Source organism: Heloderma suspectum, chromosome 2 (assembly GCF_057233095.1).
Source record: "Heloderma suspectum isolate Gila_16-S chromosome 2, 16-S_ref, whole genome shotgun sequence".
NCBI lineage: Eukaryota > Metazoa > Chordata > Lepidosauria > Squamata > Helodermatidae > Heloderma > Heloderma suspectum.
The window spans coordinates 219,339,406-219,360,786 of record NC_139459.1 but is presented as its reverse complement, the minus strand read 5'-3'; the positions used below and the strand labels follow the sequence as shown (position 1 = coordinate 219,360,786).

At 43.1% G+C, this 21,381-nt stretch overlaps 1 protein-coding gene and 2 non-coding genes across 3 annotated transcripts; 1 reads left to right on the top strand and 2 right to left on the bottom strand.

Annotated features, from left to right (window-relative positions):
- Positions 1 to 475: 475 nt before the first annotated feature.
- On the bottom strand, positions 476 to 14,796 carry LOC146354046 (5-hydroxytryptamine receptor 3A-like). Its single transcript, XM_084829780.1, has 7 exons — positions 14,773 to 14,796; positions 10,272 to 10,381; positions 8,443 to 8,612; positions 7,333 to 7,493; positions 6,343 to 6,553; positions 3,413 to 3,586; positions 476 to 741 (listed from the first exon to the last, which is right to left on the bottom strand). Exons 1-7 carry the CDS (start codon positions 14,794 to 14,796, stop codon positions 476 to 478), a joined length of 1,116 nt encoding a protein of 371 aa, XP_084685906.1.
- Positions 14,797 to 16,562: 1,766 nt separating this feature from the next.
- On the bottom strand, positions 16,563 to 16,635 carry TRNAR-UCG (transfer RNA arginine (anticodon UCG)). The gene has a single exon. It is a non-coding gene; the product is annotated as a tRNA-Arg (tRNA).
- Positions 16,636 to 18,084: 1,449 nt separating this feature from the next.
- Positions 18,085 to 18,157, top strand: TRNAR-CCU (transfer RNA arginine (anticodon CCU)). Its single transcript has one exon. It is a non-coding gene; the product is annotated as a tRNA-Arg (tRNA).
- The last annotated feature ends 3,224 nt before the right edge of the window (positions 18,158 to 21,381 follow it).

Genomic DNA, 21,381 nt, shown 5'->3' with positions numbered 1-21,381 from the left:
AAGTCTGTATAGGGTTGCAGCCTTGAAGACCTTTGTTTTTAAGGTTGATTTTGATTAAGCTGCAATGGCTTATAGGCTCATACGTGAAAGAGCAATTGTCTCTATCAGCTTCCTTCCTTTGGTATTGCCTATATATTGTTGTCTAGGATGTTACTATTCTTGTAATGCACATCACTTTGGGAGGGCATGGCTTTAAAAACAGAATTAATAATAATAATAATGATATTCATGAAGAGATGAGCAGCTTATTCTGTGCTTGTTAAAGTTTCTGTGTCATCTTCAAAGGCAGCCCTTACTGAATCTGGCAGCCCTATCTGTGCTTGTTAGGACCCCATAAATTAACCTTCCCAACCTGGTGCCTCCCGATATTTTGGACTACAACTCCCAGAATTCCTGACCATTGGCCATGCCAGCTGGGGATGCTGGGAGTGGTAGTCCTCCACATCTGGAGGGCGCCAGGCTTGGGGAGGCTGATTTAGCGTGCCCACTGTATAACAACAAAGGCTAAGAAGGCAAGTGATAACACCAGGCGGGTAAAATAAAGCCCCTTCTCCACACTGAGCAACATTTTGTCCTTTGTGACAGAATTGGAGGCATCTTGGCATTCTTCTAAAGCCAGATGTTTCTTGATCCATTGCAGTTCCACATTCAGATGTTTCAGAAAAACCAGCCTGTCTGCGCTGTCCTTTTCTGGTGAGGGAAGCTCAGCAGTCCACTTATTCTCCTTGGGCATCTCCGATGCTGTACGGAAGAAAATGAGTAGATTTTAAAGAACAAGATATTGAGGAATATAGTGTTTAAGAATAAGGAAATGCAGAGGTGGTGGTGATAAAGAACCGCTCACTGGGTTGTTTCTAAATTCTGGTATTTGACTCTATTGAAGCAGTGTTGAATGCAGCGTGTTATAACACAAGGTGGAGCAGTGGCTCATTCCCACTTGGAAGCTGCATCTGCCCAACATCATTAATACCAATGCGAGGTACTTAATTCCAGCCAGGTGGGTTTATGTTTTGCTTGGAGGACTCAAATTCCTGACAAAGACAGCTACATCCCCTGGCAGACAAGGTGTGTCAAGAAGACTTTTAAAGTATTTATGTAGCACAGGGGTGGGCAATGCATGGTCCGCAGGCCACATGTAGCCCCTGCCAGCTTTGATGCGGCCTCCACCGCCACACCTCCAACATCTGTGACTGCATAAAATTTGCTGCAGAGTCATAAAAAGGTCACACTTAGTTCATTCTCACGAATTGGTGGTCTGCCGGCAAAAATCATTGGCAGTCTGCCGTTTTTGTTGATGCGGCTGCCAAATTCAGTGGCACAACAGTGGTGGCAGGAGTGCAGCCGGGGGGGGGCTCCAAAGTGGCTCCCAACCCCCCATGTTGCCCACCCCGATTTAACATGACTCTAAAATCACTATTTAAATTTTCCAGTCTGTGGTGAATGAAACAGCCACATTAACCAGAACTTAACTTTGATTAAATAACATCTTACTCCCACTTTCTGTATGGCATTAACATCAGTCAGAAGCAACACATTTGAGACTTAAAAAAAATAGTGCCACTTGTGAACTTGCCCATAGACTACAAGCATTTTTACACCAGGTTAAAATTCTGCAACTTTACTGGGGCTTTCTGCTTCCATTTTAAATGCAGTATCATGACAGGCTCCCTTTACACACTCTTCCTTTCCTCCCCTCTTATCTGTGTGCTCTATATGTGTCATTATACAGCCACTAGATGGTGCCGTGGTCCATAGCTCCTCTTATTTCGCAACTTCCTCTTTTTCCTCTAGGGAACCCAATGCGCTGTAATTTGATAGCTCATTAACTCTGATCTTTTAAAAAATGAGATAAAGGTCGCTTAGTGTGGGAGATGCCCTAGACTTCATTAAAGGATCTGCAAATGTCTGTGAGTAACCTATCTCAATTGCAGGATAAAAGTCCCATGTAGTGAAGCCCTACGGGTGCTTCTAAATGAAGCTTTTATTGTGCAATCACATTGCCACATTCACAAAATTTTACAGGGCGTCCCCAGACATTGTATTCTTCAGTTAGGAGCTCTTCCATGCTTTCCCACCAATTCTTCCAGCTTTTTTTTTTTCCTGGGAAAAATCTGTTAAGGAAAAAAAAGATGAAACAGCTGCACCATGCATTTTGACTGTAAGTGCTAGGAGCCCTCCTCTGTCTGGAAATACCCTACAGTAAGGCTGTTTCTACAACACTAGCTGGTTTTTCCCCCCCAGAATGAACATTCATTCATTCAGCTTTTACAGAAAATTCACACAATGTTGCTGCCAACTATTGCATTCCAGTGTCCCCCTTGTTGCTCTCTGATCTTTTTTCAGATGTGATTTGTGGTGGCATTTAAAATTTAAAACACAATGCTGACTGGCAAAGGCCTCCCCCTTGCTCTTGGTCCCTTAATACTTATTCCTCCTTGCCCTTTCTTTTAAAGTGGATTCTGTTTCTTGGCTACTGTCACTTCAATTACTATTTTTTCTTGTTCACTCGTTGTCATGGCATCCTGAATTGGCCCTTTTATTAGTCCGTTCCTGTTCTCTGGAAGAGGGTCCTTAATTACTGGTTTACTAATTTTACTCAGAACAATTCTTCATTCTTTTTTTCTATTATTGTAACATCACACTTCTAAAATAAAAAACGAGTAAGCAATTACTCTAGCTGCAAACAAAAAACTGGTAATTTAAGCCACCACTCCGTGGGACCAAAATCTGCCTAATTCAGGACCCATCTCAGGAACATCAGGGCCATGAATGAATAGGAAGCAACTAATTAAAGGGGCAGTAGCTGAGAAACAGAAGCTGCTTTAAAAGAAGAGACAAGGAAGAAGCCAGTAATTAAAGGGTGAAGAACAAGGAGAAGCAGGGCTTTTGCTGAAAGGGACTTACTTGTGAATATGCATATATTAGGTTCATGCCTGCGGGGATTGGACTTGTGGGATTGGAATGGGGAATTATAGTACTATATTATAATACTATAGTAAGTGCTTTCAGGTGACTGGAGGTCAGCAGTGCTTCAACAGCACTGAAGGGCTGTAGTGTGGAAGCAACCTAAGAAACTCTGAGCGTCAGTGGATCATGGACAGGGTTCTGTGACAGCCTGATGCCTTAGGCCCAGTCCATATATTACACAGCAACCAACTTAGGCTTGTTTCAGCTGTACACTCAGGAGCCAATGTATTATATTGTTTTCAAACACCTGTGTGACACATTCACACTTAACATTTTTTTAAAGTGTACATTTACTAAATCCTGTGTGTACCCCTAAACTAAACGAAGTTTAGCGCGAAGAGGTTTATTTAGTTAAACACTGGATGATAGTGCTTGATATTCATCCTATTCTCGTTTATAGATTGTTTCTCCTTCTGTAAATTTTTACATTTTGGCTAATGCTTACCCAAATCAGTCACAGTGTCCTCCGATTCTTCCGTCTCCTTTCTGAGGAATCTACTCATAAAGTTTTTTCCCTTGAAGGATAGGAACTTTGGTTTCATTTCCTTGAGATACAGAACGAAGGCATTCTCCAAGATGCCAAGGACCATAAAGATGAACATGCCAGTGAAAAATTTTGCTGCATTGAAGAAGGAACAGTGGTGAAAACTGGGCCCCTCTGAAGGCTTTTTTTAAAAGCATCACCACAGACACAGAGCTACACCACCTATCCAATAAGTACTTCATATATCATGAGGAATTGTGGGGGAAGCTGCTTGTCTCTTTTGGAAGAGACAAGACATCTGTGGAGGGAGGGCTGGCAGGAAACAGAGGTGGTGCTGTATGGCCTGGCATCTAGAAGAGATGTGGGAGGTGATGCTTTGGCATTCCTGCATGTGCAGATGCTTGGTCTCCAGTCAGATGTGTATACCATAAAAGACGATAATTGTTCTTATGTGTGCTTTGAGAAGTTGAGAGGAAAGTAGGTGTAACTTGAAAGGAATACAGGATATGTGTGATACAGCTTGTAGGTAGGATGATGACAATGATTTAAATTTCTGAGTTGCCCTATAGCTGAAGCTGGGAGTGACACAAATAATAAAAACAAACACAATAACAGCCAGTAATAAAACCAATAACAAAAATCTCAAAGAACTGAAAAGCAGAAACAGCATCAACTTAATTTTTTAAGGGATATCAGACCAGCTAAAACATGGAAGATGGACAATTTTAGAATGCAGTTTTAAACATACCATTAAAAGTAAAAAATGGCAACTCAAAAATGTAAAGGCAATAAAAAGAATAAAAAGGTTTTCACTTGGAACTGGAAACAAAGTAGATGCCAGGTGGACCTCTCTAGGGAGGGCATTCTACAATGTGGGGGTCACCACAGAAAAGGCTCTCTTACAAGTAGCCTCCTGCCAAATCTCAGTGCATGTGATCTCTGAGAAAGGGCTCAGATGATGAGCTCAGGGCATGGGAAGGAACATATGGGGAGAGGGAGTCCCTCAGATACAGAGGGTGAAGTGGGTGATGGCTCTACCCAACCCCCACCAGATTTTATGGACATCAAATCAGCAGTGTAGCCCCAGTGGCAAACTTGCAGCATTGCAGAAACGTGTAGACGATCTAGCTGTTTTTTATTATGACCGTTAAATGTGAAACCCACAACCTCTTCGTGAAGTATGCAGCTACAGCTGAAGACAACTCACATTCCCCAAATCATCAAAACTCAAAACTGAGCCATTCTTGCCCTCAGTGGCTAGCATGGATCTCTTTGCTCTGAACTGCATGAAATAAAAGCAACAGAGGTTTCCATGACCAGTCACATCATTAAGTGGATATATCACAATGAATAATTAAACAAAACCACAACGTTTATGTATACCACAAGTCATATACAATGGTGGTTTTGCTCTAGCAGAGAATCCTTCTGCTCACACATCATGGGGGCATCTGACTTTCACCAGTTCTCCTTGCCCCCGCACCATATCCCACACTATTCTAGAGCATAACACAACCCTCAGGATCAGCTTTGGGGGGAACTACAGTGGAAAGGAGGCACTGGCAAAAATTGGGCGCCCTGCCTTGTGTGAGAGGAAGCACTTTCCAGTAGCGCAAAGCCACCATTGGTTAGACCCAATGTGTTAAGTAATCCGTCCTCCTAATAGACACAGACATTCACATTAATTGTATGGATTTTAGTTCCATTAAGAGTGGAGCTACCTTATTCTCAAATCGGCATTTATCGCATTGTTGCAAGCAGGTAGATAACCTGCTTTTACTTTTGCTGGGTTTCCATTCCTTTTACTAACCCCTGCAGGAGTACAGAGTTAAGGACGATGGTGAAGTTGGTTACTCCTCATTCCCACCTCTAGGACTGCCAGGGTGCTGCAAGCCATAGAAATCTTTTAAGCTTTAACTCTAGTTGCTTACAAGATCATGCTCTTCAGCCTCGGATGAAGTACATAATTCAGTGCAGTCTCTGCTACTGTTCACCCCAAGTAGGAGGGGGTTAAGGAGCCCTTTGTCTTTCTCAGCTCAATATTGCTCCACCCCTCAGCCCGACTTCAATTCAAAATTTAACTGAGAACTGTTGTAGCACAGTGGCTGCAAATCAGGATATCCTTGGTGCAAATCTCACCTCTGCTGTGAATTCACTGGGTGGCCTTAGACAAATTATTCTCTCTCAGTCTTAGTTCCATATCTGCACTATGGGGATATGGCTGACCTACCTTACAAAGTTGTTGTAAGGACTGTAAGATAATGTATGTGAAGGGCTTTAAACACTCCAAAGTATTACACAAATGTTAAGTAATATTCTATTTTTTGTACAGTACCTAGCGCATATGAGGCACTTTTTATAAATAATAGATGATGAGAAAAAAGACTGAGGGGAGATATGTCAGCGCTCTTCAAGTACTTGAAAGGTTGTCACAGAGAGGAAGGCCAGGAACTCTTCTCCATCATCCCAGAGTGCAGGACACGGAATAATGGGCTCAGGTTACAGGAAGCCAGGTTCCGGCTGAACATCAGGAGAAACTTCCTGACTGTTAGAGCAATACGACAATGGAACCAGTTACCCAGGGAGGTGGTGGGCTTTCCCACACTGGAGGCATTCAAGATGAGGCTGGACAGCCATCTGTCAGGGATGCTCTAACTTGGATTCCTGCATTGAGCAGGGGGTTGGACTCGATGGCCTTGTAGGCCCCTTCCAGCCCCACAATTCTATGATTCATAAAATCTGTCCCCAGCTAAACATTAGTTACTGACCAGGCACTTGCTCATTGGACCATAGTGTGAATTGGTCACATGAAATCAACCTAAACCATCTGACTACCTCTAACTGTCCAAAGGCTGCCACCTCTGAATAATCCACACAATAAATGTGGTTACCTATTACTGGTGGATCATCTGATGTTGCTGGTAACTTATCAGTAAGAATCATAGACAAAAATGAGACTTGCAGGATCAGTGTTACTTTGAAGGCAATCTTTTCCCCAGGAGAGGCAAATGCGTAAGAAACAGCCATATCCAGCAAGAAGAGAATGGCGGTTGGCAGGATCAGAACTAACACATACAGAACGGATTGCCTCTTCATAGTAATCTGTCAAAACAGAAGAAGAAAGGAAACAAACTAGAAATAATTTAAACTATAGCAAAGAATGCAGCTTTTTTGGCATTCCCACTAATAGCACACATTCCTCCATATTCCTCCAGTCCTGATTCTTAGCAACCTAAGGGTAGGTGAGACCACAAGTCCCCTACACATCTTCCTAAAATCTTTAATATTTTTAGCATGACCAATTTTCTGGGGAACAAGGTTGGCCAGGGGTGGTATCAGAAGCGCTGCTGGGGAAGGCCTGTAATTAATCCCCATCGCTGGTGCAATCCTGTGTCTGGGATTTACGTCGATAAGAAGAGTGGGCTCCTTTGCCGTTAACAGCCAATTCAACAAGCAGAACTTTTCCTATAACTACATCTTTATGTGAGGAAAAGATGCACCTTTTATGTTTTAGATTGTCATGATGCATCTGGATAAGGCACAGGAGCCCACTCTTACTTGCAAGGGGAAAAGGACTCTCAGGGAGGCGTGCCTAGGATTGCAGCCTTTGAATGCTATTCTGTTTGCATTGCTGCTCAGACAGTTATTTAGGGTGCAATCCTATGCATGTTTAGACAGAAAAACCTCCTACAACTCCCAGCATTCCCCAGTCAGCCACAGCTGACCCATATCACCCTCAAAGTAGCTTGTCTGAAAATACCTGCCTTTACAACTGCAGATAACGACCTGTATGAATTAAACTTCACACACCACATATAGAAGCTCTATATTCTTGTTGTTCCCATGTTTCCTAGCTAAGTAATACATTTGTAACCGAGTACCTCGTAAGTGACTGCGCTGTTGCTTATGGTATCATAATGCATTATGTGCTGTATGATCCTCACGTTCTCAAACTTCCATTCCCCACTGGTCAAGTAGCTGTTGCGACTATCTTGGTTTGCCTTCTTGGAAGTTTTAACGCTCTTCATTAATACTTCCTTATCTAGAGTCAGCAAGGACAAATAATACAGTGTGGTGGCTCTTTCCCGAGAGCCCAGAAAAATCACAGTCATGTCCTGAGCGTATCTATAGAAAGTGAAATATAACGTTCATGAACCCATTAGGGACACACACACTCTGTACTGCTGGCTTGGGATGTCTGTCCATTCCCATAGGCCGTTCTTGGTCATACCATAACTCTTCCATCTTGTCTCACAGCTTGCTCAGTGAGTGAATGAAGGCACAACGTGAGTTCAGGCTGAATTCTGTATTATGGGATCAACAGGATGTTGACTGGAGATCAGGGCCAGCTCTACCATTAGGCAGAGTGAGGAAGCTGCCTCAGGTGGCAGATGCTGAGGGGCATGGAGCAGTGACAAGGTGTTGGAGGACAGAGATGAGTGTGCCATGTACCCCCTAAGTGTGCCTGCTGCCCTCAGATGTGGTGGAGGACACTGTATTGTCTTCAATGTTGAAGTAAGAGTCAACTTCCAGTTCAGTTGCCTTCTCTACATGGAACAGGGAGAGGCACCATCTTGTCCTTTGCCTCTAGCAGAAAAATGTTTTGGGCCAGTCCTGCAGGAGATGGCCAACCCCCCATGGGAGTAATTAATTTTGGAGGAGACTTAGACCTCGGGCAGTGGTCTAGGGTGATGGTGGTGGTGGGGAAGCAAATGTGTAAGAAGCAGTGGTAATGTGGAGAAAGAAAAAAGATGTGCAGGGAAAGAACCAAAGAGAGACAGATGGATGCACTAGGAATGACACACATTGAGTGTATCTCAGAGGCTACAGGTAAATGGGGGAAAGGAGTTAAGTGTGGAAGTTGGGAGATGAACACGAGAGTGAGTACATGAAATATAGATTGGAAGTGTGCATTCAAAATAGTTGAATGGAGAGAGAAAGCCAACGATCATAACAGCTCAGAGAAATACAGCTGCGTTCAGCTGGCTTACCTGAATGTACTGCAGGCATTAAAGTTAAGTTGCATTTTTGGTTGTCGAAAGGAAATGCATGGACGTTCATATTGCAGGATGAAGTGATTCGATACGCTTGAAATATGATAATGGAACCATTGGATGATATTAAAGCAAAAGAGCTGGCTGTGAACTTGTCTTCATCTGCCCTAAAGACATGGTTTTGCACATATTAGGTAATCAGTTAGATTTGGCTTCCATGTGGTAAATCTCTTCATCAGTGTAACAATCACTCAAGGGATAAACATGTATAGAGAGTGGTGTCATGAATAATATAATATATACTTGAAGACTGGTATAAAAATACTTATAATACATAATTTCAGACATGAAGACTGTAATCTTTTAGCCCATGGGATGGATTCTGTAATATATGTTTTTTAATTTCAACGATGTTTGCAGTATTTGGCTGCTGTTTCATAAAATGTCTGGAGGTCTGAATAACAATAATGCTGTTATGTTCTCTGAGCAGCGCACCACTTACCCTCCTTTGGAAGGAAGCCACTGGAGGCTTATTGGTGTTTTGTAATATTTGAGTTAATTTACAAATAAACAGGTTGAGCCTAGGTGGAGGTACCTCTCCAACAGAGTGTACCTCTCCTGCACCTGGCGGGGAAAGCCAGGTACTGGTGGCCGTTCCACAGCTGGAAGGCTTTCTCTTGGGCGGGTGATGGCTGGCTGGCAGCAGCAGCAGCAAGTGAATGGCATGGGCAGCTGGCAGCAATGGCAAGCGGGTGGGGTGTTCACCACTCACTCTGCTGCCCTCCCCATCCGCCACCTGAGCCAAGAGGGTCAACTTGCCTTATAGCAGGGCAGGCCCTATGTGTTGTCTGCTGTTCTTTTTCAACTCTAGTTTATCCCAATTTCACGGATTGGGATCTGAGGATGAGATAGAGATTTGTGCAAAAAACATTCACTGAGTCCTTGGATACATTTCAACCTAGCCCTAGCCCAGAACTCCATACCAGGTATGAAAAAACCATGACGTCCCAAGTGAAAAGCAGTCCACCAGCCATGTATAATAATCTGCAAGGTGCCTGTCGTTTCCATCTCTAGCATTTCAGTTTCAGGCGGCCACAAAAGCAGGAGGATGAACAAGCTCCTCATCAGTTGCTGGACACAGCTGGAGGGTTATGCTTGGCTTGATGGGTCACAAGCTGTACTTCTGAAAACTCTGGTACCCAGGACACCATTTTTCTATGGGTGGCACCTTTCACTTGTACACATGACACACTTGTGTATGCGTGTCATATCACTTGTAGAGAATGCATTTTTCTTTTTTCATGAAGATTTGGGACAGAACAGAAAAAAATATATAATGCTGATGCTTCAATTAACTTTCAGACAATTGAGTGATGATTTTGACAATAAACATCCATAATACTATTTCATACTCCTATTTTCATGTTGGAAAAATACCCCTTCCCAACTGTTTAAGCTAGTCTCTCAAGCAATGTACTATCCTAGTGTTAGGACTATGACTGTTTTGCATAAGGCAGATAGACAAAAGGCAAGATCTCATTTGATTTAGGTCAAATTCTGTTCCAAGGAAACCTAAACTCTGGTAAGTTCACAGGAACTTACTAGAATCCTGGCAATACCACATGTTCATGTGCTCCTCTCATAGCCCAGTGTTGTTAAACCTCTGGCTATCATTACAGCATTGTCAATGCCCGGACGTGTCACATGGGTATGGTAACTTGGGACTCAGTCTGTATATATGGCTGCAGCAAGCAAAGCAATCATGTGAGTTTGTTCTCAAAATACAGTTTGAAAGTACACTCAACACGTAATAAAAACAGTTTTACCGTTCCTCTATGTAGATTTCAGGGATCCAAAAAAGGTTCACCGGAATAGTGATACTAGAAATGTTACAGAAATCCATGGGATTCCAGGATATAAACTCATTTGTCCAGATCTAGCAGAGGAGAAATGTGAACAAATTGTAAATGATTATTTTTAAGTATCTAGTCTGGGAGGATCAATCTGTTTGTCATTTACAGGGGAAAAGAAAGAGATCCTTACCACACCTAGCCAGAAATATAATGTGACCACCTGCAATTTTTCCTGCTGTAAAGAAGCAAAAGGGAAAATATGAATACCCCCCTTCTTTCATCCTGCTCTGGAGAATTAACACAGCACAATGCTATACAGGCGTACCTAGAAGTAAGGCCCACTGCATGCAATGGTGACTATGCCCAAGTACATGTGTACTGTATAGGCAGCGATCCAGCTAGGTAATTTTAAAACCTGGGCTTAATGGTTTTATGTGGACAGCCATGCAGCAGTAAAGCACACAACTAATATTTCTCTTCTCCGTCATTCCATGCTTTACAATTGCTTCTGCATTCCTGAGACGTTTGAACACTGTTTGTTGACCCTGATTGCATGTGCTCAGAGTATAATTTTTTTCAATCTTACATGTTAAACTCACTTAAATCATAGCCCCATCATGACTACTAGAATAAAATGTAGTTTGCTTCTGCTGCCCTTATCACCCGCTACTCTCTGGGTGGTCATTTGGGTGACCCCTGGGCTGTGGGCCCCTGGACTTCAGCCCCAAGGTCCAACCCGACCTGCACCACTGTGTTTAGGATTGTAGCCAGTGAGGCAAGTTGGTGGCACTTCTGGGGTGGGGCAAAGTTGATGAGCCTCTGAAAAATTACTGCCCCACACTACTAGCAGAATCACTAGTGGTAGTTGCAGCTACTGGAATTGCAGCTACTGAACAAGCAAATGAGTATTCTGCAGTTCTCCCTCCCTCTAACAGCTTGTACATATAAGAAAACACTTGGCCCCCTTTCCCAAGATCACCTTGCCCTTACTTTGCCCCCTCCTCAATATTTCAACTAGTCCTGCCACTGGAGAACAAACAAACATGGTGATAATTCTCTCTTACCACTGAAAGGATGGACGCCAGTGTGAAGTCTAGTCCAACTTCCAAGGGTTCTTCCCAATTTTTCTTAGGTATGGTGTATAAGAAGAGGTCCCGATTAGAGGAGATGTTCAGGTATTCAGCCACATCATGGTACTTGCAACCCTTTCTCTGGGTGGCCACTGATAGGGACAAAATTGCGGGGGGGGGGAGTGTGTTGGTACTGTACAATTCAAAGACCTTGCTCTAGGCAGAGTCGCACAGTATACTTCCTTCCTCTTGTCCTCCATTGTATTGAAAGCCAGCAAATGGTGAAATTGATGCCAGAATGAAGGACGGCAATCTGTGCCTATCCTGAAGTAGACTGGCCAGCTATAAGGGTTTCAGGGTGTATAGAGGAGGAGAAATTGCCTTACCTGGCAGCCAGAAGAAAAGGAAACTTATCCTAATAGCTCTCCACATCCTTCTTCCTCTGAGATGCAGAAGACATTTAGAATAGAAGTGAGAAATTTATAGGCTGCTGTGTTTACTGAGGCAAGGAACAGGAGCAACACATTCATATTAAGTGGAAACCCCTAAGTGGCTGTGAGATAGTGCATTTCATATAGATGGCTATTAGCTTCATTTCCTGGCATTTGCTTGCAACTTATTAGCTCTGCATCAGCATCTCTTCATTTCTGCTTGTTGGCTTGTTGATCACTCCCTAAAGTGTTTACTTTCTTTTCCTCTGATCTTGTGGTTCATTAAAAAGCAGTTAGATGCACTTTAGTCCATGACTTACTCCTCTTTGAGATCCAGATGCTGCTTTCCAGGCAATATTGAGCGGCCCATATACTGCACTCTTTGAAAATGTTGTTAGACTGTTATTTAAAGTAGAAGGTGGGTATTGTACTTATTTATATACGTACGTATTTATGTATTTATTCACTTATTTAATGACACTTTTAGATGGCCCAATTATTAAAGTTCTTGATGCAGTGTACAAAAATAAAAAAGACCCATAAGATACAAATCATAATAAAACAATAAATAGCGCAGAAGAAAAAAATGCAAAGGAACATCAGTGGCAAATGGTAAGACCAGCTCATCACATAATAGCAATGAAGGTAAACCAACAGCAAAACATAGAACAGTTTAAAACACCAAAACAGTTCTTAATAGGGTTCCCTAGAGAGATGGAATGACTAAACTAGTTTAAATCTGTGGTGTATCTTTGAATAATGTAATTATGCAGTTTAGTCACTAGATGGCAATGGACGTAGCTGTATCTGGACTCAAGTCTTGACTTTCCTGTGTCTGTTCTGTTCTTGCCAGAGAGAAACAATAAAGTTCTTGTCTAGATTCCTGACTGCATCATTGACTATAACTTCTTTTAACTACTGAATGTCATGCCTTTCCCCGATTGAAATCTCAGAGTAAAAATCTGATTTAGAGATAGAAGAATCTGATTTAGGGCCTAGTCAAGGTATGGAATGCCAGGATCCTGGTAACTTGCCTCTGCCTTGTTTCACAGAGGAATGCAGTTGGCGGGGTGGGGTGGGGGGGAGCTACTTTTTCTTGTCAACTATAGTCCGAGCTAGCCTTGGAAAAAGAGGAACATTCTTTGATAAGTGGCCAAGAGGTAGATTCAGCTGAGACAAAGGCATGCCCAAGGCTGTCTCCAAGACAACATAGGCAGCTGAAAAGGCATTTGAAAAGCAAGCAGTTAGACGGAATTCTCAACTCCAGGCCAAGATTTCCCATAGGGTGAGACTGACAAGCGAGGAACTCTAGTTGCCCCACCCCCGCATAAAAGCTGGTGCAGAGGCAAAGGAGGTTTGTGGGTACAATGTTGCTGATACCGGATGCTCCTTTGGGACTACTCTTGAATTATTGCATGCCTTGAATCCCGTACCTTGGGATCCTGTATTGTATCCTATACAGCTGCAGTTTAAGACCCTGTTTCTGACTCCTGTTCAGATTACCCGAGTTTATTTGAATTTGGGCCTACAAAAGGCTCTGCTCCATTGACCCTTCTGAGGTGTCTGTGTTTGTATCTTGCTGAAATAAAGGAGTTTGCTGTTTCTTTTAACACATGTTTGGTTGCTGATGATGTGAGGGAGCCGGGCCTGACACTAAACTGATTTTTCTCCCACCCATTCCTCTTTTTTCTTCCTTGCCTACCAGCGAGCATTACTTGCTTTCTTGCCACAGATGCTGATACCCACCACGGCTCAACAGACCACTTCAGGGTTCATGTATGACTTAGTATCTATGAGCCCTAATTCTGGCTTGCTCAGTTGTATAAATAGCCTTGTGCGGTTTTGCTGCCACTGCCTGCTTGTGCCTGGGTAGCTCCATCATTTCAATCTAAATGTTACATCATCAAGAAGATTCTATGAAGTTACATGGTTATTTTTGATTGGGGGAGCTGACATCCCCCCTGCACACACTTCCCTGCTAGAGATTTTTTCTAGATGATGAGATGATATTTAACTGTGTCCCAGATTCTTTCCTTCCTTCCTTCCTATAGTGTGTGTTCCTAAATGTGGTTGAAGCTTCATTTCACCATGTTGTGGTGATGGCAGAGGTCACAATAAAACAAAATTATCATGGAAAAACGATGGGGAAAACACATTTTAGCATTGCATCACTCCTTCAAAATGACTGTGTAAACTCAAGTGAATAGTAAACTATTCTTGTCAGATGATCCGCTGCCTTCTCTCTCTCTCTCTCTCTCTCTCTCTCACACACACACACACACACACACACACTGTACCCATGCGAAAGAACAACCTCCAGTGACGTTTCCCTTTGTGCAATGGTGGAATTAGATTATTTGCGACCCTGGACTTAATGGGCTTAGGCTGCCTTGCCCACCTCCATTTTAGATGGTCATGTTGTATTACTTCAGTTGTGAAGCCCACCATTAACATTTCTCCTCCCTGCCCCCCCGCCACCTCTGTCCCATGCCTTATAATTGCCTCTGCATTCCTGATACAATAGAGTCCAAACAAAACTGTTTGCCAACCCTGATTAAAAAAGAAACGCTCTCAAAACTACACAGCTTTGCATTTTAAACTCACTTAAATCATAGCACCATCATGACTACGGGAATAAAATGGAGTTTGCTTCTGCTGCCTTGATGCTAAACAGATTTACTTGGGAACAACAAGCACCATTTTGTTGTAGAAAAGGATAGTATACGTTTAAAGTAAAAATAAAACCACATACATGCCTTCTGACTATAAAATGTGTGGCGTTTTTTATAAGGGATGCTGTGGGGAGTCAGTGATTGCCTTAAAATCATAGAACAGTAGGGTTGGAAGGGGCCTATAAGACCATCGTGTCCAACCCCCTGCTCAATGCAGGCCTTGATCACCAAACTCCAGATGGTCATTGGGGGCTTGCTGAGTCACAGGACCCTGGACTTAGGCCCCCAGGGCCAGCCTTACCGTGAGGCAGCAGATTTGGGGCATCATGGACAGGCAGCAAATTGTTATTTGCTTTGTTTTTATTGTGTTTCTATCGCCAGGGATGGGGAGAGGTGCTTGGGCAGGCGTGCGAGATGCCATGTGCTGCCCGGCCTCAGGCAGCAAAAGGTTTTGGGTTGGCCCTGGATCCAGCCCTAGTTGCACTACTGGCCTTGTGAAATGAGTCTGAAGTTATTATCATTGTTGGTCTGCCTGTAGTAGATGGGAATGAATGGTATGTCCTAAGCAGAAGACGACTGTATCCTTCCTAGCATTCCTGACCTGCCCTTCAGTGCCTATTTTGCTCGCCTCCCTAGCCAGAGTTAAAGAAAAAGAGGAATTGGGGATGGCAGAAATCTACCAAACACGGACAGAAGCTTGCACAACTGGCCTGCCTCGCAAATCAGTTGTGGCACAGCGAACGTTATCCTGCCTATCTAAACAATTGCCAGAAATTGAACTGTAATGGGAAATGTATCGCAAGAAGCAATTGCTGGCATTTGATGGTGGGCATGCTGAAAAGTGTGGGGCTGGATATTGGGTTACCTAGTGCCATTTGGCTGCCCATGAAAAGAAAGATAGTCACCTTCTAGGAGATGAACAGTGCAATCCTATACAGGTCTACTTAGGTGTAAGCCCCATTGAGCCCAATGGGACTTACTCCCAGGTAAGTTTGCATAGGACTGCAGCCAAAGAGGAGCTTGACAGGATTATTTAGGAAAGGATCCAGTTCTTACATCTATGAATAAATGCGGATATAAAATAAAAATGTAGAAACTATTTATTTGTTGGTTTAAAAATAAAACATTTGCAAATATAAGGGCTTTTTTGCTCTGAACTACATTAACTGCAAAAAAATGCATGCTTCATATCATGCTTATGATAAACAAAGCAGTATGTAAAGTGACATAGGAGCTCACTCCACCGCTTTGAGAAACGAACACTTGAGTTCTGAATGACGCTGAAATCGTTATTTTTATAGATATATTGTAGACAAAAAATCATCCCAGATGGGACTCAAACCCACAATCCCTGGCTTAGGAGGCCAGTGCCTTATCCTTTAGGCCACTAAGACCATCTGTGTCCTATTTTTTGTTATTCTTTAATGAGCTTCCGTCGTGCATTAAAAACGTGGTTGTTCAGGCAGGCATTTGGGGTGGGTTAGGGTATTTTAAAAAAAAAATTTTAATGGTAAAATGTTATTGTTTTAAATTGTTTTATGGTGGGTTGTACATCGCCCAGAGTGGCTGGGTGACCAGTCAGATGGGCGATTAATAAATTTAATAAATAAATAAATAAATTTACAAAATAAATATGCCTAATTACTTTCCCCTCTGTTCAGGTGAAAAGCATTTATTTCTTTCTAGTAGCCATCTGTAGATGCTTTGCGTTCATTCCAGCTTGCAAGAAAGAGAACACCTGAGGGAACAGATCTATGAGAAAGCTGTCCTAAACTATCTAAATATTAGAGAATGCTGACGGTCACTTATCCCTTGTACCTGAAAGTCTTGTACCTTATAAATGATTGCCTACACCCCCGTCCCCTGCACGTGTGTATTTCCTTTTCTGTTTTTCCTGTATAAAAGTGATTGAACGACACCACGCACCTGGCACGCCAGAGTTGTTCCACTCTAATTACAGTAACTGCGGGCTGGTTCGCTTTTTTGCAGATTTCTCATCGCTTTTTCGCAAGGCCAACGAATGCCCACTTGGATATCGTACCTGATTTTTATTGATGGCATCAGATGTGTTGTTGAAACACTAAAACGTATCGACCACGAAGGGACTCGAACCCTCAATCTTCTGATCCGAAGTCAGACGCCTTATCCATTAGGCCACGCGGTCACTTGCAGAAATAGTGTTGGATTGGTTAACAGAAGGTATAGAATAGAGGAGTACAATTACTTTTCAAAAAGTTTATTTTAAGATGTCTCTGAAATAACGCATCGCTTTAAGCTTTGTCGTTTTCTGCTACTTAAAATGAATATTGCTCTCCTCCTTTAACATATTGCTTTCATGCTGCTAGTGAAACGCAAGCGTTTTGCTGCAGCTTTCCAGCTGCAATCCCATACACACTTACCTGGCCCTGGGTCCCATGGAACTCATCCGAATAGGATTGCACCGTTAATGATTTACCACGCAATATCTTATTTGCGGGGCATCTGCTATTTTTTTAGAAGTTAGGTGCTCACAATTTGAGTCAGGATGTAATAACGTACATTTAATAATAATAATAATAATAATAATAATAATAATAATTGTAATAATGATAATGGCAGAAAATGTGCTCAACATGTTTAGACTTTTCCCCCCTTGGTCAAAAACAGCGAAGTTTTTAAGTCTGGAGATACGGCGTCTAATCAGACCCAAGATCCATCACGCTTCTTGAAGAAATTAGGCGCCGTGTTTCCATGGGTGGAAATATTCTTTATGGAAAGTTTTAGTTTGTTGCGTGCATATCAAGTCACATCCGCGGAACTGCGTGATGAGCCCCGGAGGTTCATTATTATTACGACTTCGGCCTTTAAACGAGCGCCCCAAGAACGCAAGTGGCCGCCTTGAGCCCCAGTACTGGGGAAAAGGCGGGATATAAATAAATCAGACCCAAGCCTCGGATGGCCTTCTCTCTGTCCCATCAGCCAGGACAGCTAGACTGGTGGGGACGAGGGAGAGGGCCTTCTCTGTGGTGGCCCCCACTCTGTGGAACTCCCTCCCTAGGGAACTCCGTCATGCCCCCTCTTTAATGAGCTTCCGTCGTGCATTAAAAACGTGGTTGTTCAGGCAGGCATTTGGGGTGGGTTAGGGTATTTAAAAAAAAAAAAATTATGGTAAAATTTTATTGTTTTAAATTGTTTTATGGTGGGTTGTACATCGCCCAGAGTGGCTGGGTGACCAGTCAGATGGGCGACTAATAAATTTAATAAATAAATAAATAAATAATGTTGTTGTTGTTGTTATTATAACAACAACTGCACTGGGCCTGCGGGGCTCCGCGAGGTTTGCCCCCCCTCCACCCGCACCCCCGGTCAGCTCTTTTTCCAAACGTTTGGAGCGTTGAAATCCCGCGGGCGCCGAAAACAAAGGAGATCCACTAAGAGGCAGCGTTCGCCATGCACCGCGTTACGCGCCGAAGGAGAGCGCGCTGGTGAAAAGCAGCCCGCCTATGTCGGAAGCCGCTTCCTCCCCGTGCAGACGAAAGCGATCAGCGTCTGAGTACCGGCGAGGCGGCACACGCTGAAATTAATTCGGCTATTACAGAGTTAAGTAAGAACGTGTGCAGTCTGTTCTCGCCAAGCCCCAGTGGCCTAATGGATAAGGCACTGGCCTCCTAAGCCAGGGATTGTGGGTTCGAGTCCCATCTGGGGTGGAGCGCGAGTTTTTGTTTTTTTATTTAACACGCGACTCGACGACTGCAGAGTTAGGTAGTTCTCAATTATCCAGTCCCCCCCCCCCCCCCACGTTAAACATATTTTCTTTTAAACATGTATTTCATCATTGCCGTGTTTCAATAAAAGTAGGAATGTAGGTCGTCCGTGGAGGGACATTACCGGGTTTAACCCTTTTCAGTCCATCTTCGCTACACTTTTCTGCTGACAAAAAGATATCGGGGGGGGGGAGGGGTCTAAAATTGTACGCTGCGACTAGATCAAAGGGTCTAAAATTGTACGCTGCGACAAGTAAAATTTACTAGGTTGCTTAGACGTTCTGGATGCATTGATTTCACAGAAGACCCTGAAGTTCAAGGTGTTGCAAAATACTGATTGGGCCTATGAAAAATAATTTAATTGAGCTGGATTCAGACTTAGAAATCATTGGGAAGAATAAGCCACAACTAATTTAAGTCCCGTTGATTTCAATGGGTCTACTCTAAATATGACTAAATATGGATCCAGCCCAGTGTTTTGTTTTAGGTTGCAATCCTATACATGTTTAGACAGAAAAAAGGGATAGTGTAAAAGCTGGAATGGAATAAAATGGCCCGGCATGGCCCCTTTATTTAAAAAAAAATGCCAAAAACATTGGCATGCATTGGTATGTGTTACAAACATTTGAAAACAATATTTTAGGACTGAAACTCTTGCAATATGTACACAGAATATTTGCACACCCTACTTAAGCAGTAGCTTTACCAGACAAGTTTTTTTTTAACACAAACCAAAAAACAGCTTGCATCTTTGCAACATTTTTCTTCTGGATAAGCAATCTTTTCCATTTCCCTTATTCCAAAGGAATAACACCACTTTGGAACCAGTTCCTTTAATAGCTGCGACTTTTCCAAGATGCTTATACCAATGGAAATGACTGGGGTTTTAGGCTTGTTTGCTTTGTCAACTACCACATTCTAGAAGCTGTTTATGAACGTGGTGCCCACAGCCAAACTTACTTGCAAAGGACATGCACTGAGGCACATTTTTTAAACCACGATGCTGTCTGCTAAGCAAAGTATCTTGCTATCTAGGATAATGGTATTGCAGAATGTTTTCATAGGATAAGTAGTTTGAATCAGTGGAGAGAGTTCAACTGGCTGGTGGCCAGAAGAGTAGCTAGCTTGAAATTGGCCATGGTAGAGAAAAATGGAACAGATTTGGATGTCCCCCTGCCTACTACCAATCCCATAACCTCCAAGGGCCTGTCCACGTGGAGACGCTTTATGATGTATTTTCTGTTTAAATCTGGATTCTCATCGATTCAGGTTTGCTTCGGCGGCAGATGGTAGTTAGTAAACTGATGTAAACATCACACACACACACACACACACACACCCCGCTTGCATGGGCCAAACAGCACCTGAAACTGAATTAATTCAGGGTTGGGTGGTCAGAGTCCCTCAAGTAGAATGAATGTCATGAATGATGTAGGTGTAGGGCAGCTAATGGGCAGAGTCTTGCTCCTGGACTCAGTGAAGTACAATGGACGAGAATGAGTTACTTATGAGTAGGCATGTTTAGCAAATACCTCCCTTCATGTCTACCCTCTCTCAGTGCGAGTAGGAGTTAATTGGGGATATCAGCTTTAAAAAAAATCCTCAAAAGTTCTGTGGACTTTTGCTCTTCCGTATGCGCACACAGTATGTGCACACTTGCTCCCCGCCCCTGTCCTCTTTTCTGTGCTCACTGAAGTACAATGAATGGGAATGAGATATGCATTTCCAAACACCCAACGGTCAGCATGGGGAGAAGCTGAAACATATTGAACAGAATGGGATTTACTTCTAGGCAACATGGAGCTTCTTCACACAGAGCCTTTTTCCTGCTATTGAGATTGCTCAGTCATGGAAGTTTGTGGGTCTTTTTCATGATGTCTTCAACCTCCAGGGCACATCTAGAGGTATTTCCTGGTTATTCCATCTCAAAAAGATCTGGAAATAATGAACTATATAAGTCAGGTTATGCTATTAAAACAGCCACTAGATGGTGCCGTTTCATTGATCTCTATGGAACCTTGAAAATTAAGAACTTCCCCTCTCAGAAATTATGTCATCGCCATCTGGGAGCCCACTGTAAACACAGAAAGGCTCCACAACTGGAGGAGCGTGGGTTTTTTCTTTAATGTAAAGGCAGCCATGGTTATTGGCCAGGTTTCAGCAGTTGTTCCTTGAGGCAAAGAAAGGAGAGAATCGGGAAGGGGGGAGGGCATTGCAGGAATACATGCAAAACTACTCTTTGTGTGTGTGAGGGGGCATCAACATTTCCTTTTTTTTTGCCATTCAGTAAGCCTTCAGAGGTAACATAGTACAATGCTACTGCTGTGTGGAGATTATTTTGTTTACAAAGGGAACTCAAAAGCAACCTGCTGACTTTCTCAGGAGTAATTTTTTTATTTACTTCTGAGTTGACATGGTTATCCTGCCAGCTGTTGTTGCTTGAGGCAAAGACATTAAAAAGGAGAAAGAGAGAAGGGGGGGGCATTCATATTGGAAGGTATGGAGATAACCCCCATGATGGTCAGAGTAGGGAGAACCCGAAGGTTAACTCTTTCCATTTCTTCACTCTTCCATAAGAGTGGAGATTTAAAACAACACACTTGCCCCTTTCCCTGCTCCTGCACCCACCGCTTGTCTCTGCTCCCATCTGCTCCTTACATCTGAGAAGACATGTTTACAAAGCCCAGATCATTTGCTTCTGTGCATGTCTGAAAAAGCACTTATGAGTGCAACTTTCCTTCCTCCTCTCTGATCTTTTCATCTGTAAGTCTAGGAGAATGGCTTCCCACCCCTTCTCTCTGCTCCTTACATCTGAGTAGACATGTTTAGCCAACACCTTGTTCTTGCCAGTTACTGGCTTGCTACCCACCGTGATCTTCCTTGCTACGAATGGATGCAGAGGGGAAAGAAACAAAAGAAAAGGGGCAGCCCACCTATGGTGATGCAACATCAACCCCCCCCCCCAAACACACACACATGCAGTAAGCTGCATTTAATTTGGGGATATGGGGCACACTCCACTGGAACTGTGTGGAAGCCGGGTTAAAGGAAAAATGCAGCACAAAACACCTTTGCAAAAAATGTGGAGGTTTGGCTGGAAAGATTGGGTTTGCTGCAGAGTGGCAATAACATCATGTGACATGAACGACTGCAAATCACAGTAGCAC